Source organism: Rousettus aegyptiacus, unplaced genomic scaffold (assembly GCF_014176215.1).
Source record: "Rousettus aegyptiacus isolate mRouAeg1 unplaced genomic scaffold, mRouAeg1.p scaffold_m13_p_6, whole genome shotgun sequence".
NCBI lineage: Eukaryota > Metazoa > Chordata > Mammalia > Chiroptera > Pteropodidae > Rousettus > Rousettus aegyptiacus.
In genome coordinates this window covers 109,747,188-109,761,771 of record NW_023416309.1, presented here as the reverse complement: position 1 = coordinate 109,761,771, position 14,584 = coordinate 109,747,188, and the positions used below count along the sequence as shown (strand labels likewise).

Here is a 14,584-nt window from a genome sequence, read left to right as displayed (position 1 = left end):
AATTACAGGGAGGTAGACGGTGCTAACAAGGCTTCCCCTGGGGAGGCCGGGATGCGGCGTGGCACGTGTGCTGCTCTGTCTGTGCCACTGTAGAAGTCGACACCAGTGCAGCTGAGCTCACTGGGAGAGCAGCGGGGGCGCCGAGCTGTGGCTTTTGGACAAGCGGAGGAAAGCGCAGCAATGGGAGGCGGAGGGTAGGGCTAGCCGCCTGACCTTTGGCAGATGGAGACGGCTGCCTGGCCTGCCTGGAGCCGCAGGGTGAGGAGTCAGGCAGCCTAAAAGAATGCCGGCCCAGGAGACAGGTCTGAATGCCAGCTCCACCCCGGGCCGCTATGTGATGAATATCACATAGCTATGTCGGAAAATCACTTAAAACCTCCTCGAGCCTGTTTCCTCATTTTGGAAAATGACATGGTAACAGGACCTGTTTTTCAGTGGGGGTGTGAGGATAAAATGAGAGAACGCACGGGAAAAGTTCTGTCCAGGACTCGGCCTTGACAAAGCAAGTACCCGGTGGAGGCTGGATTTCAGTGTGGACTGTGGTGGGGTCTCTCTCCTGGTTCACGTTTAGAAAGTGGACGTGGTAAATGCCGCCAGAGGTTTCCACGGAGCTGTTATTGTAGTTCCTACCAGACTTCTAATCTCACTAAATCTCTGCAAAGTAAGTGTAATCTCCCCACTTTATAGTCCAGACCGCGGAGGCTCCAACAAGTGAGAAAACCACCCCAGGACACACCTGTTTCACAGGTGAGGGTCCCAAAGAGACGAATAATCAGAATAGAGGAATCCTTTTAATGTGAAAAATATTTTTGTTATGAAGAATGGTGATGATAATATGCAGGAAGAATGGGGTCGGGAGCGGCTGTTAAAAGTAATTAGGATAATCCATAAACCAGGAAAAAAAGGACCAACAAGAGCGAGAGCAGATAGGGTTTCTCAGGAAGCATACGACACCCCACTGATATATAACAAAATCTTTTTAATAGCGAAATATTTTTATGTGTATCAGAAAACTGTACTCTCTTCAGTAAACTCAGTATTTCTAAGACTCAGGATTAAACTCAAGTAGGTGGCACTGGGGATGACCCACCCCGCGCAGACCGCGTGCCTCCCCGCCCGGGTACTCGCGGGCCTGCGAGGACGTCTGACCTCCAGTCAGGGCACCTCCCCAAGAGCCTTCTCAGCCTGGAGAGGACGCCGGGCACTGCTGTCGGCGGGACGTACGGATGGATGGGGAGGCAGATACAGGCTGCTGGTGTGGACGCGGGCAGAGCGACAGAGCACGTGGCGGGGGACTCGTTCCAGACGTCACCTGCCTGGGACGCAACACCTGAGCACTGCTGCTCCCCCAGGGAGCCGGCGCCACACAGGACGCAGGACGCAGGACGCGCCGCGTGGTTTGAAGACCATTCGGGGCCGTTTGAGGTGTACGTCGCGTGCAGAGCACTGCTCCTTCCTCCTCGGCTGGGGCAGGGACGAGCAGTTCCGCCTGCCTCCTGTCTGAAGCGCTCCAGCTTCTGCGCGGGGCAGCCTCTCTCACCCGCAACGCCAGTTTTGAAAAGACTCTCCAGTCTTTCTGGACGAAGCCTTTAGTCGGCCAGATCGCATACACTGCTAGGAACCGGCATGGAAATGAACTTACCTTGTAGGGATATCTGCGTATCTGAACACTGAACGTATCCTCAAAAGGCAAGTTTACACCAATACCGCAAACTAGAGCTACCAGGTATATTCCCGGATCGTGCCGTTTGTTTAGAGCGAAATCGCGGGAAAAAATTAGTTATCAACTGACCTCAGCAGCTCAAACGATTTTGAACATTACGAAGAAATCCTTAAAAGACTTGATAAAAGGTCTTACGACTGCATCATTTAAGAATCAATGCTCAGTATCTAAGTCCAACAAATCAGTTAAGATTTGCTCTGTCCTACTAAGCGAGGGAGGAGCCTTGGTACTGACCGCGCCGAACCTAGGACCCTCCTGTCGTTGCAGGCTTCCGCCTTGGCCTGAAACTTGGTGAGATGCCGTCTCGTGAAGGAAATTATTTCCAGGGATGTAAAGTACTTGCTGTGATGTAACTCAGCCCTTTTCATTATGTTTTAGCGTCTTGATTATGACAGGCGGCACTAGTTCACGGGGATAGAAATCTAGGGGGCGCTACGAGCTACCCCTTGGGGCCTCCGCGGCACTGAACGTGCTGTGGGTGGTCCGGGGGCAGCACCGGGGCGCGAAGGCACTAGGTCGAGAAAGGCGTGTCCCACTTGAACGTTTCCTGACCTCAAATGTTCTGGAGCAGTGACCCTGCCGTCAATCCCACACACGGAGGCCGTGAGGTGCCATATTCCTCGAGGGCAGCGGCTGGCACGCTTTTCCTGTAAAGGGTCTGACACCTCAGTAGGTCCAGGTTTGTGGGCCACAGCTTTCTGCCGTAACTACGAGACTCTGCCGCTGTACTGCGACAGCAGCTGCCCAACCACATGAGCAGGGCTGCGTTCCACCTCGACTTTACGAAAATAGGAAGTGGGCTGGACGGTGCCCGTGTGCCCCCAGCGACTGGTGACCCCTGCTCCAGGGGACCGCGGAACTGGGAAAGAGGACATCGTTGAGAGGTCATTCTCATCTACCCTTCTTCTCACCCTGAGGGTTTCTGATCCACTGATCCAGAATAGGGACAGAGCGGGCGGGTCAGGGAGACACCCTCCCTAAGTGTCTGTTAAAAGACATTTACAAAGAATGGGCATGGAGCCCTTTCAAAGGGAAAGAGACTATTTTTGCAGCTCCAATGAAGTTCTTCCTAATATTAAACTAAAATAGCTAAATGCAGTTCTTTCCCTCAACCATGAATGTTCCCTTGTGGACAACTCTGGTGTCCCTTTCCTTAATCATGAGAATCTGAGGCAGAATTATATTATTCCCACTGGGGATAATTAGATAGGGAGAGAGGGACAGGGAACTGGGAATCGAAAAGGTAAATAAAGCAGAAGTTAGAGCCAGAATTCAAATTTTGAGAGGATGGAAGGAAAAGATGTGTAAATAAATGAACGTTGGCCTCAGAAGAGTATACCTGCTTTTAAAAGGGGCTGACCTCACGGATTCTGGCACGAGCGAAGCTGAGATATACACATCCTTAGGTATCGGCACATCTACATGTGATACGCAATCAACCCCCATGCTGGAGCAGGGGTTAGAGCGAGTTATCCACCTGAGCTGATGGGTTAATCTCCTCAAGGGTTTTTCCATCTAAGTATGCAAGTCACTCTCTCGGGGCCAAAGTGGAAGTCACATAATTGGAAAAACACTGAATATTTTGATAGGAAAAGAGTCACTGAAAACCCACCAACCCAAAACAACCCTAACAAAGTGAAAGGAATTTAAGTATTGCACTGAAAAGTCTTACGAAGGGATCGGGGTGGGATTCTGAGAAGTTCCCAGAAAGACGTAATCAACTGAAACCATGTGCTCACTATTGCGGTCAGGTAAGATACGAAACAGGCGGTTTGTCACAGGCTCACCAGCCACGCTGTCCCCACCCTTATTTTTGCCTTTGTTTTGTTTTTCACACCTGTCAGGATCTGGCCGGGGACCCACAGGAGCCTAACTGTTCCCAGGGGGAAGAGACTGACGGAGGCTGATTCTCCGCCAATTCAAATATTTCTCTGTATCAGTCTAAGTGCAGCTCGGTATCTAGATAAACAGTAAAATGCCAAGGTTTGGAGAATTTTAGGGAGAAAAGACTTAAAATCGAGATGCTTGTTTTTACTGAGAACTGGGAAATCGCTACTTAAAAATTTTAACGATAAACCTTGTCTTCTTCATGTCTCCCTGAATGACACCAGCCTTCACGATGAAACAAACTGATGTTTCTTTCAGGAACTTTCAGTCACTTTGGAGAGCAAGCCAAAGAAATATCCAGACAGGGCCAGATCCGACCACGTTATGAAATGTGCTTCCTGAATAACGGCTTTAGAGTGAATAATTTATTCTTTCGACCCCTCCTCCTGCCCCCAGCACAACCTGAAGTTGTGGAGCGTGAACCGCCGTTGTCTCCACCACGCTCTCCTCGGGTTCCAGAACGTTCTTCAGCGGCGTCTGGGTCAGCGTTCCTTATGCCAGCGCTGCAGCTCTTTGGGTAAACAGAGACACACGTGAGGGCCCGCGCGGTTTTCCTCTCTTGTCTTTACAGATCATTCTGCTCAATTTCCATTTTGTACGTTTAGAAATAGAGTCTTAGGCCACGGGGGGAAGCTTCTGTTTCACTTTCTTCGGTCTCAATTTGGAGATGTGAAAAATAACCTCAGCTATCAACTAAAAAATGATCCCTTTTGGAGAGGAGAAAGTCCAAGGAAAGGTTTTATCCCTATTTAAAAAAAAAAAAAAAAAAAAAAAAGACTCGAGATTTTCTGTCTCCGCTTACGGGGGGATGGCCAGAAAGGAATGTCTTTCCCCCGAGGCCCACGGGGCCGCACTGTCCCCGCCAGGGCGCACACAGGAGTCAGCCACAGTCCCAGGTCAGCTGCTTCGCCCGTTCCCCTAATTGTAGGCACGGAGTTAGCCAAAAATCCCAATTACAGCCAAACCCGACATTTTAGAAGTTTGTAAATTCTATTGGCCTTTAGTCTTGATGCTTATCTTATACTTTGACACCAGAAGTTGTCATCTGAAAATGTCTGGGCTTTTTTTTTTTAAATCGTGCATAAATACTGGGTTCTTGTAATATCTTCCTATATGTATTTTAAAACTTTTAACTATAAGGATCTATTTTTAGAAAATACATTTAACAATGAGCAAAAGTCACATCTTGAACTAAAAAAAGAAATGAAACCCTGACATTTTCCTCCTGGGAAGATGTGGGCAAGCTGAACTCATAATGGAAGGGTGATTGTTTTCTAAATGTGAAAAGTAGATTAGCTATGACAGCTATATGCCTTAGACACACTGATGCGTGACAGGTGTATTCTGTTTCTCCCTCTCTTTTGGGGGGAGAAAGCTGTTGGTTTTGATGCTAAAAAATTCTTAGGTAGGAATTAAAAAGTCAAGGAGAAGCGCCCTGATCAAACAGATCGCCAGTGACAACCTTAAATGGAACACAGGAGCAATTATGTAAATTCTAGTTGAGTCTCATAAGGCCATTACAACCAAAACCTCTTAATAATAAAATCCCAGTGCTTGGGGGCAAAACGCATTCACTAGCGCCATGCCAGACAGTGCCAAACTGTAAAACTATAAAAAGCAATGCTGAGAACCCCTCGGAGGTCCCTAACATGGGATGTGACCTGTAACCGAGGCTAAGGATACAGAAAGGCTTACTCAGATGCTTGAAACTCCAGCTACAACAAAGAACAAAGTATCCGGTGACGAGCATCGAGATGCCACCAACACCGCTCTTCACGCTGGCGCTGCACCTGATCCAGCCTGTTTAAAGGGAAACAGGTCAGTTACGGTGAGCGGGGACCCGGGGCCACTATCTGCGAATTATGCAGGTAATCTCAGCCTGGGCGATGGGGCTGTCATTCAAAGAATTTACTTAACACTATCTGCGTATTTAAACAGATGAGAAGGCTAAAATCTAGAAGATCTTAATTTTAAGATGTTTAAATTAGGTGCTCTAGTACTGGGGAGTTTGGTTAGTGTCTTTAGTGGACAGGAGACGAGGACCGATTGGTTGGTAATTTACGGTTGAGCGTCTTCCTGGCTCCGGGACGACTCATGTGGGTGGGAGAGATGGGGGAGGGGGCCGAGGCGGGGGTAACGTGTTATGAAATGAAAGCTGTTCAATCGGCAGCGGGCTGCTATTTTATTAGCTTTGGTGCCTTCGATTATGTCAGACTCCAGAAGGAAAACAGACAAACAGAAGAGCGGGAAGAAGACAAATTTGTCTCTTTTTCTCTTTTCTTTAGCCGTGCTATGACAGTCAAGGCTAAAGCAAGAGAAAATCCTCCAAATGCTTGGAACCAGCAACAGAAGAGCAAATGACTCTGGCCTCACCTTTCTGCACAGCTCCCAAGAGCCTCATTAGAGAGACGCTGGAGGTTGTAAGCCTGGCCGGCGGTCCCAAACTCCTCAGAGCAGGCGCACTTCTTTCTGACAAAGGAACCACGGTTCCAGACAGAAGTTACTGTGACAGTCATCTAAATCCATCCTCTTTCCCAACGCGCACCCGGGGTTCCCAGGGCTGGGCCTCAGGGAGAGCACATTCTAAAGAGGTGGACTAACGTCCGCTCTGGGCAGCGGCTTACTCCAAGTGCTAGAAGTCACAGCCATCTATTGTGGGTCATAAAAGGCTCTTCAAAGGCCAAGGGAGCCCTGGGGATCAGGACCTGGACATGCTTTAGATCTGATGAACACGTAGCCCTGACGATCCATGCGCACACGCCGAATGAAATGTATTGCTCGTATTTTCTATTGTCTGCTAAACATCTTTGCAAAAGGTATGACTCTCTATTAAGGACTGCTACCTGTCCCTACAGCTACAGTCGGCAGGCCCGTTCTGGAACCCACCAGCACTGCTGACCAGCACACACTTATGTTCAACTACAGCACAACCACAAAGCATTCAGCGGGTGGTAAAAGTTGCTGTGGATGTAAACACACTGTCCAATGGTCATCGTCATATTAAGTAACAGCGAAAAGAACCATGCTGGCTTCCGAGAAGTTACACAGGTGATGATTTGCGTGCAAGGCGGAGGTTAGTCTCTTAAATAAACGAAGTGTGTCTTGGAAAAAATCCGAAGCAAAAGCCGGGGAGAAACAGCTTCATGGAGACTCCAATTGTACCACCTCTCGGCAGTGGCAGGGGCCATGTGGCTCCTTGACTGCTGTTCTCCCTCTAACCAGCGGGACCTATTCATTTGGGTGCAGGTTCAGATTTACATGTATGACACCAGTCCAGGCCGTGAGCTGGGCTGTGGAAGCCCAGGCCTCCCCAAAGAAGTCCTGGCCGAGTCTTTTCAACGTTGACTTGCCCGTTGCCCGGGTGCTCTGGGCTCCGATTTCCGTGCCCGCGGCCTGGTTGTGGGCCTGGGACGGCCGACACCCACTGCCATGCCGCCTCATCTCCCAGACGCTGCCCTTGACCTGCCAGCGTCCGGGTCCTGCCATTTCCAACCCGACGCGTGTGGCTAGCCTTCCGTGACGCCGGCTCCGCTCCTTAACACGACTACTGAAAACCCGCGCCTTCCTCTAGACCGCTGCCATGTCCCGACACCCCTTCTGCCTAGCCGGGATCCCAGGCATATGATCTGACTTAGTTCTCAAGTCTCTGGTCATTCGTTACTCATATGCTTTTTTAAAACTCTAAAACACCCCCTTTCACGGGCTCTGTTGGCCAATCGGGGACCTAATCCTGGCTCATCATATTCCCTTGGGTTCTGATCCTGACCATTCTGAGCCTGTTCCCCACGTGTCCGTCTCACATGATACCCGATGGATGGAAACACTATTTAAAGATCAGAAAAGAGCCTCCGTTTAGCCGTTTCTTGGCCTTTAAAAACCCATGACCCTATACTGTTCTCTCGCCTCAGCTTCCGGCAGCCCCATCGGCCGAGTTCTGCCTGTGGTAGTGATAGGAACCGTTGTTTTTTTCCACACCCCATCATTCGTTTGATTCCCCGCTGGGTCTCAGACACCTGCTCCAGTGCCATCGACTTTGTCAGCTCTCTCTCTAATTCGGCTGCTCTTCAGAAGCATGGAGGACATGTTTGAAAATATGATTCTTACACCTTACTTCAGAATCAGTACCTGGGGATGCCGCTTACGAATCCTGAATCTAAAAAACGCCCATGTGAGATTGTCGCTTGTCCAGACATAGCAACCGAGGACCTAGATCTTTGAGCCCCGAAAGCCAAGGCACCCTGAATTCTGCAAAGGCTCAGCCAAGTGCTCCCTGCTGAAGGCTCTCAAGGCTACGGCGACTCTGAAAGCTCTGAACAGTGGAAAGCAGTTTCTATTGCTGAGGGCTCTGACCCTGGTACTTGTTGACCCTCTTGAGATTTAAATTTTGAACTTCTACACTCCATTTTCTCCAAAGCCAGGAAAACTACTAATTTCGGTAATTAGTCTATGAAATTCCTTCTCCCCAAACCTCAAAAGATGGCCCCCATCTTGAAGCCCACCGTCCAATAGGAGAAATGATGCCCGGAAGAGCTTGGCAAAGACCATCAGGCAACGTTAGACGCCTACCGTCAACTCAACTTATCCTCACCTGTAAAAGGGGTAAGACTAGTCTCCCAGGGTTGGTATAAGATTATGGGATGATCTGTGTAAACATGCGGGCATTATGGCTGCTAATTTAGTAATTGTGAGCTCACTGGCTCTGCCTGCGAGCATCAAAGAAATGGGTTGGCTTTCTGGGATTAAGAAGGCCAAACGGTCTAGCAAAAGTCTTGCCTGAGCAGAGACTGTATAGCCCACGTTCTCCTGCAAAGATTCCAGGAAAGTTCAATTTTAATTTGCAGTCACTGTTGGTAGCCATTGCCTGGTGAAATGACGAAGCTTTCTGAGGAGCCTTACTGCCTTTTAGTCCCTGTAGATTTGGATGGCTTGCTTAAGTCCTTGGCTAACTGAGGAATCAGGTCCTGATCTGAGATCCTATGGTCTCTTCTAGTACCTTCTGTTCATTCGGTGGCAGCATCAAAGTCTGCCACTTTAATTGTGGGGCTAACTTCTACAGTTTTTCAGTTTATAACAGAACTAGAGACTCTGTGATGGCCACATGTTGTCTGAGAGAAATTCAAACTAATCACAAAGACTGTAAAAGAACAAAAAGTAGTTTCTAACCAGTGTCCTGGAGGAACTCAACGTTGAAGGAAGATTGTACTTTCCCCCCATGTTCAGTCTCAGAGGCCTAGTGATTTGAGGACCTAAATTACTGTATCTCTTATTATTACTATATTCTTAGGACCCGTTAAAGTGTACTAACTAATTTATATCATGATATCTATCACTAACTGTCTCAAACAGTAGCCTAGGGCAGGATTTAAAGATCTTGGTGTACAAATCAGATGGACTTGGATTTAAACCGACAGTCACTTACTGTACGAACATGGGCAAGTCACTTAAGATGTCTGAGGCTGGGATTCCTCACCTATGAGAGAGGGCGGGTCAGTGACATCACCTGAGTTATTATGAAGGTTAAATGAGATAACAATGTAATGTACCTAGTAACAATCATCACTTGACAAATATCAGCCCCCTCCTTTTTTCTTCTAAAATGAAAAGTGGATGAATCAAGGATATTCCTTAGCATTATAAAAGAGAGTGAGACAATAAAGAAGCCCTACTTGAGAGATTTGCTATGGGCTGTGTGTTTATGCAACTGAAAATCACAGAGATATCAAAGACATCTGTGTTTCTGGTTATGGCGTATTTCCTCAGCATGGTTTAGTGGAAGGCATTTAACTTGGCCTCAGGAGACTCGGTTCTACTTGCAACTTTATCACGTGGTGGCGGCATGACCTTGGAAGAATCACTTGTTCTCCCTGTTTCTGTTTCATCATCTACAAAACAGAAAAATCACTCTGCCCAACCCTCAGAGCGGTGAGGCCAAAAGAAGAAAAGATAAAAGCACTCTGAAAACCACAGGGCAACGCTGACGTTCATGTTCATTCTGTTTAGTGGGGAGGGCCTTAAGACTACAACTTTGTAGAGTGCCCACATTAGATCTGTTCTTAGGAAAACTGGTACCCGTTGACACAGTTGGAGAAAAACGTAGCTTTAGCTGGCAACACCCTCTACTTAATACACTCCCATTGTGAAATCTTTAGAAAGGGATAATCAAAATACAAGAGAAAACGCTTTTGGGAACAAACTGGAGCTCAGTAAATATGTGATCATTTATAAAATAAATCAGAGGGGCAAATATATCTTTAGTTAGAGATGATACAAGTTTTTCAGGTGTAAATCTGAGTTGCAATAGGTCTCCTGTCAAAATCAAGCTAAAAGCACCAATAACACTACACACACAAAAGGATGTGGATGCTACATCGAACTAACGAGGCCCCTAAAAAACCTAAAGGGGAAAAAAATCCGAAGTTTCCTGGTGACAAAAATGAAGAAACTGTTGTAGCTAGCGTAGTAGTCCAATAACTAAAGGTGAGAGCAGGAAAAGACAAGGCTACCTGACTGCTGGGACCTTCTTGGCTCCTATCTTGGGGCCTTAGTCCTACCTAGTTTAGCTATTCTAGGCAGAAGCAAGGAACATCTAGGAAGCTTCTGAAGAGACTGAGTCACAATTCAGATCAGTTTTGATGTCCAGTGCACCTCTCCCCCCATTTCTTACCTAATCTCTTATGTTCTGAGGTGCGGTCTCTGTTTCCTCCTTGGGTCCTATTCTTCGTGGATTAATTTTTCTACTGCATGGTCTTTTTTTTTTTTGGTCACATCCTCTCTACTCCTGCTCATCTCCTGAACCTCCATTTCCAATGATCTGCCTTAACTGCTACACCTGCCTAGGCAGTTTTAATCTTATCCTGCTCCCAGATGCAAAAATACTGTCTGCTTGTACTTTGCTACTCTGAATTCCCAGATGTTGCATCTGACCATAAACCTGGAACCTATTTTGTGTATAACCTGGTCCTGATTAAAATCTGAACACAGTGCTTGTTCTATTTAGGTGGACCCTGAAGTCTTTATGCTTTCCTTCAGTCTGTTTGGCTTGAACACCCAATTTCTACTGGCCACGCCTCTTTCCAATGTAGAAATTCAACTGTTATCAATATCACCAGCCGTCCTGTCTAGTCCAACCTTCGACTACTGGTGAAGGGGAAGGGAGAGTGATAAAATCACTGGAGCAAGAAATAATGTTTTCAGAACAATTTTAAGTCCAGTGCACTTAAAGGCTCAGGTAAAAAGCCAAATGAGTGAACATATTAATATTCTGACTCTTATTAATTCAAAAGGTTTGTATGGGCTGGATGGCCCTTGGAAATGAGCGTGTTTTACCTTGGGAGAGTCTTTCTCCATGGGGACTGATGGGCTGGGGCTTCTGGACCACTGGATTCCAATGCTGAGGTTTCCCTGGAAACAGCCCTAGTCCGAGATAACCAGGATAGAGCTCTGGGAACCACTCCAGGCCCAGGGAGCTGGGAAGGGTCTTCCTGTCGGCAACATCCATCTGACTGGCGCAGGGGCTTTTAGAGGTATGATGCTGGGCTGAATGTAAAGGCTGCTGGCATGCAGAGAGCACAGCTTGGGGCCAACGGCCAGATTCGGGCTCCAGAAAAGCCTGTTCCTCACTCTCCATCAATGTCCTCACACGGGGGACTCGATTATGATTGTGGGCTTCTGCTTTTTCTTCTTGAAGAAATTTTATAGCCAGAGAGGCAAGACTTTGATTACGTGACTGTGATGCAGAAAGAAACTCATTGCAACCTGTCTCCCTTGGTGAGAACAAATTTAAACTGAGACCTTCATCTTGGGATTTCTTCTCTGTGGCTGGAACATCGGCACTGAAGTTCTTCGTAGAACCACTTCTCATGGAAGAGCATTCCCCAATTCCTGTCACAGATGCACTTTTTCCTGTATGGCCTTCGCTCCCGTATGCCTCTACTCCCAGGTTAAGCCCTTCTCCTTGGTTCTCTTTGACTTGGATTTTATCTAATGGACTAACTTTAAAATCTAAAATCTGTGATTTCCTGTTCTCTTCCTGATTCTCAGAGTCTCTAACATCAGCAGAGATTTCTAAGAGGCGATCCTTGCCTTTGGAATCTGTCTCATCGCTTGAACATGATGGTCTCACTCTTTTATCCCCATAAATGAGATTTATGGGAGAACTATGATAATCACCAATAGGCGCATCTAGTAATTTTACTAGAAGCTTCTGTCTCGAGGGATCGATTTTGTCCAATTTTAAATTAGCAGAAGTGGTTTGCATATCATTAGCTAAGGCTGAAGGATACTTTCTATCTTGATTTGACAAAGGTTCCATTGGGCCAATGGGTAAAGATGCTTTGGTTTCTGAAAGATTACTTCTACTTTTCCCTGATTTAGGCAAATCTGTGGCAAGTCTTTTTTTAGGAGCAGTGTTCTCTGATGCATAAAACTGAGCCTTAGTGTCTCCCTGGGGAGTAATCTCTGGTTCAGGATTTTCTAACATTTTGAGGGAGATGTGAATCTGATTCTTGATGTCTTTGTTTGCCTTTGTATTACTTGCTCTTTCCAAACCAACTGCTGGTAGTGGAAAGGTCTCAGTTGTCTGTTCTGCTTTGCCCTCTTTCGACTTCGTATTTCTTTTCTCACTCTTTGTCCCCAGCTCTCTCTCTTTAGCTTTAACCAAGTCCTTGATTGAACTTTTCATTCTCTTAGCTCGTGGGAGCGTAGTCTGCTTGGAGTGACAAACATTTTGATCAGTAGGAATAGTTGGTCCTATCATCTTACAGTATGGCAAGTGGGATTTTAACCGTTTAAATGGTTTCTTACAATAAGGACATACTTCCATTCTGGGTGAGATATCACTCTCCTATTCCTGAAAAAGGTAAAGACAAGATTTTGAGGAACACATCATCTGAACAGTAAATACCAATATTGTATTTGTCATAGCTTTTAAAATTCATTTGGAAGAACTCAGGTTAAAGATAATTTCTAAAAGTTTGTTTGATTCATTCTTTTTTTTACAGAGGTAGAAAACAGAAGACAGTTTGATTTTAAGATAAATATCCCTGGCTCCACTTACACTTGGGACTTTACATTAGTAAGTCTTCTAGGAATCAATTGTTACAAAGACTATCAAGGAGGCTTTTCAAAATCCCTGACTAGAGGTGAGCAAGACCAAAAGACTTGCATCTAATGAATTAATGGTCAGTGGAAGAAAAGGTATCCAAATGCCAGAATCAAAGGTTTGCTATTTAAGGTTGTAGCAAGCCAACTGGCTATCATAAAGAAATTTCATAAAGAAATTGTGAAAAACTCTAAACACATCATCAGGGAAAAAATAGTGCAGAATGAAAATTCAGGACAGGATTTGAAGGTGGTTGATTCTAGTAGTACATATGGAAGATTTACTGGATGCAAGAAGAACTAGTTAGAACTTCCATTATCTACATATGAGAAATGAAGCTCTATTAACACCTAACATGTTAGTAATGTGCATATATTTGTGTATATGTGTATATGTACTGATAGTTTATAGTACAATGGATTATTGGTAGATTTGTTTGACACTTTGTGAAATTTATACAATGTAAAAACATGATCAAATATACCATGTATCATTTAAACTTCTTTATTATTTCCAGTTAGGAAAAGGAAATATTTAATTACAAAGCTCGGTTAAAAATTATTTCTTTTTTTACATTTGTTCTTTCTATAAAGTTCCTTGAACCACTAAATAGGTCAAAAGTGAGACTCTGAAACCATTTACAAATAGATATAATCTGGCCAACCATTTATCAAAGCACCCAACCCACCTTATCCTACCTGAAAGCAAAACAAAATTGTTTTCTGTCAAGTGACTCTAATTATTCTTACTTTGGAGGCATCTCTTTGACAATTTAATGCAAGTTACGGATCACTATTTACAAACACACACACAACTGGAGCCAGTCCCTGGGCCTTAGGCTAAAAACTTTCTGAGACCTCTGTTAGACTTGTCTGCCTCTAAGTACTCCACCCTCACACTTAACCTTACTGGAAAGCTCTTTGTACCCTCACATAGTAACATCTTATCGTGAATGCCTGCTTTCTTACCCGGGCTTCTCTGCAAGGATGCTAATTTTGCGGTCATTTCTCCTGGATCTCCATGCTTCACGATCGCCGTTCCCGAGTTTGGCAGAATGAAACTAGATTTTAACGTCAGCCTGTGCAAGACACAGAGAAGTAACTCGATAGTACTAAACCAAATAACTGGGTTATTGGCAGGGCAGTTCCCTTTCGGTGTTCCGGAAAGCGGAGAGTTAAGACTTCACCAGCGTCTTGGGCACAAGGCCCATCTCAAAAGTTAAGCTAATCTTCGCCCTCACCTTCTGCGCAGTCCAGCGGACTTTTCCGCCCCTAGCCGGGTCACCTCACCTGCCCTCCTCCCCGCTCCCTAACTTTTCAGCAAGCAGTCTGGCTACTGCCAGCGGCGTGGGCGGGGACCGCCTGGCAGCTCCTGGGTCCGAAGCCCGCCAACCCGCAGCCCCTGCTCCAGGAGCCGGAGGCGTTGGGACGCCTAAAGGGACTCGTTCTGTGGCTGCGGGAAGCCCTCCATATGGCCTGCCACCGATCGACACCTCTCTAGGCTCAGGACGGTCATCGCAGACCTAAGGCGGGGGGCCATAGGAAAAGTCCCGCGAATCCAGACTCCCCCACAACAACTTCCGCACCTTGCAAAATAAAAGTTCAGGAAGCCCCCGAGACAAGCTCCCCAGAGCAGCTCATTAGCAGCTTCCCAACTCCCGATCCCAGGACCCGCGACGGGCCGTCTACATGACTGCCTAATGCCTCGCATATATTTTTTAAAAATTTGGTACCTCACAGGCACTTATCTCAAATGCTTATGTCGTATCATTATGACATAATTTAATTTCATTTAAACCAAGCTGGACGCTTACACTGTCTCCGCTAGGCTACGAACAGGCGAAAACTGCGGCCATCTATAATGTGGTCCTCTTC

General features: G+C 46.3%; 1 protein-coding gene across 6 annotated transcripts; it reads right to left on the bottom strand.

Annotated features, from left to right (window-relative positions):
* Positions 1–3,953: 3,953 nt before the first annotated feature.
* Positions 3,954–14,542, bottom strand: CUNH17orf80 (chromosome unknown C17orf80 homolog). Of its 6 annotated transcripts, none has more exons than XM_016143607.2 (6): positions 14,524–14,542; positions 13,679–13,788; positions 10,937–12,458; positions 5,984–6,079; positions 5,306–5,410; positions 3,954–4,121 (listed from the first exon to the last, which is right to left on the bottom strand). In XM_016143607.2, exons 3-6 carry the CDS (start codon positions 12,429–12,431, stop codon positions 4,093–4,095), a joined length of 1,725 nt encoding a protein of 574 aa, XP_015999093.2. In that variant the 5' UTR covers positions 12,432–12,458; positions 13,679–13,788; positions 14,524–14,542; the 3' UTR covers positions 3,954–4,092. The 6 variants fall into 6 exon arrangements, with proteins under 6 accessions (XP_015999093.2, XP_015999090.2, XP_015999091.2 ...); XM_016143604.2 differs by lacking the exon at positions 14,524–14,542 and adding an exon at positions 14,296–14,384; XM_016143605.2 differs by lacking the exon at positions 14,524–14,542 and adding an exon at positions 14,233–14,251.
* Between the last annotated feature and the right edge of the window lie 42 nt (positions 14,543–14,584).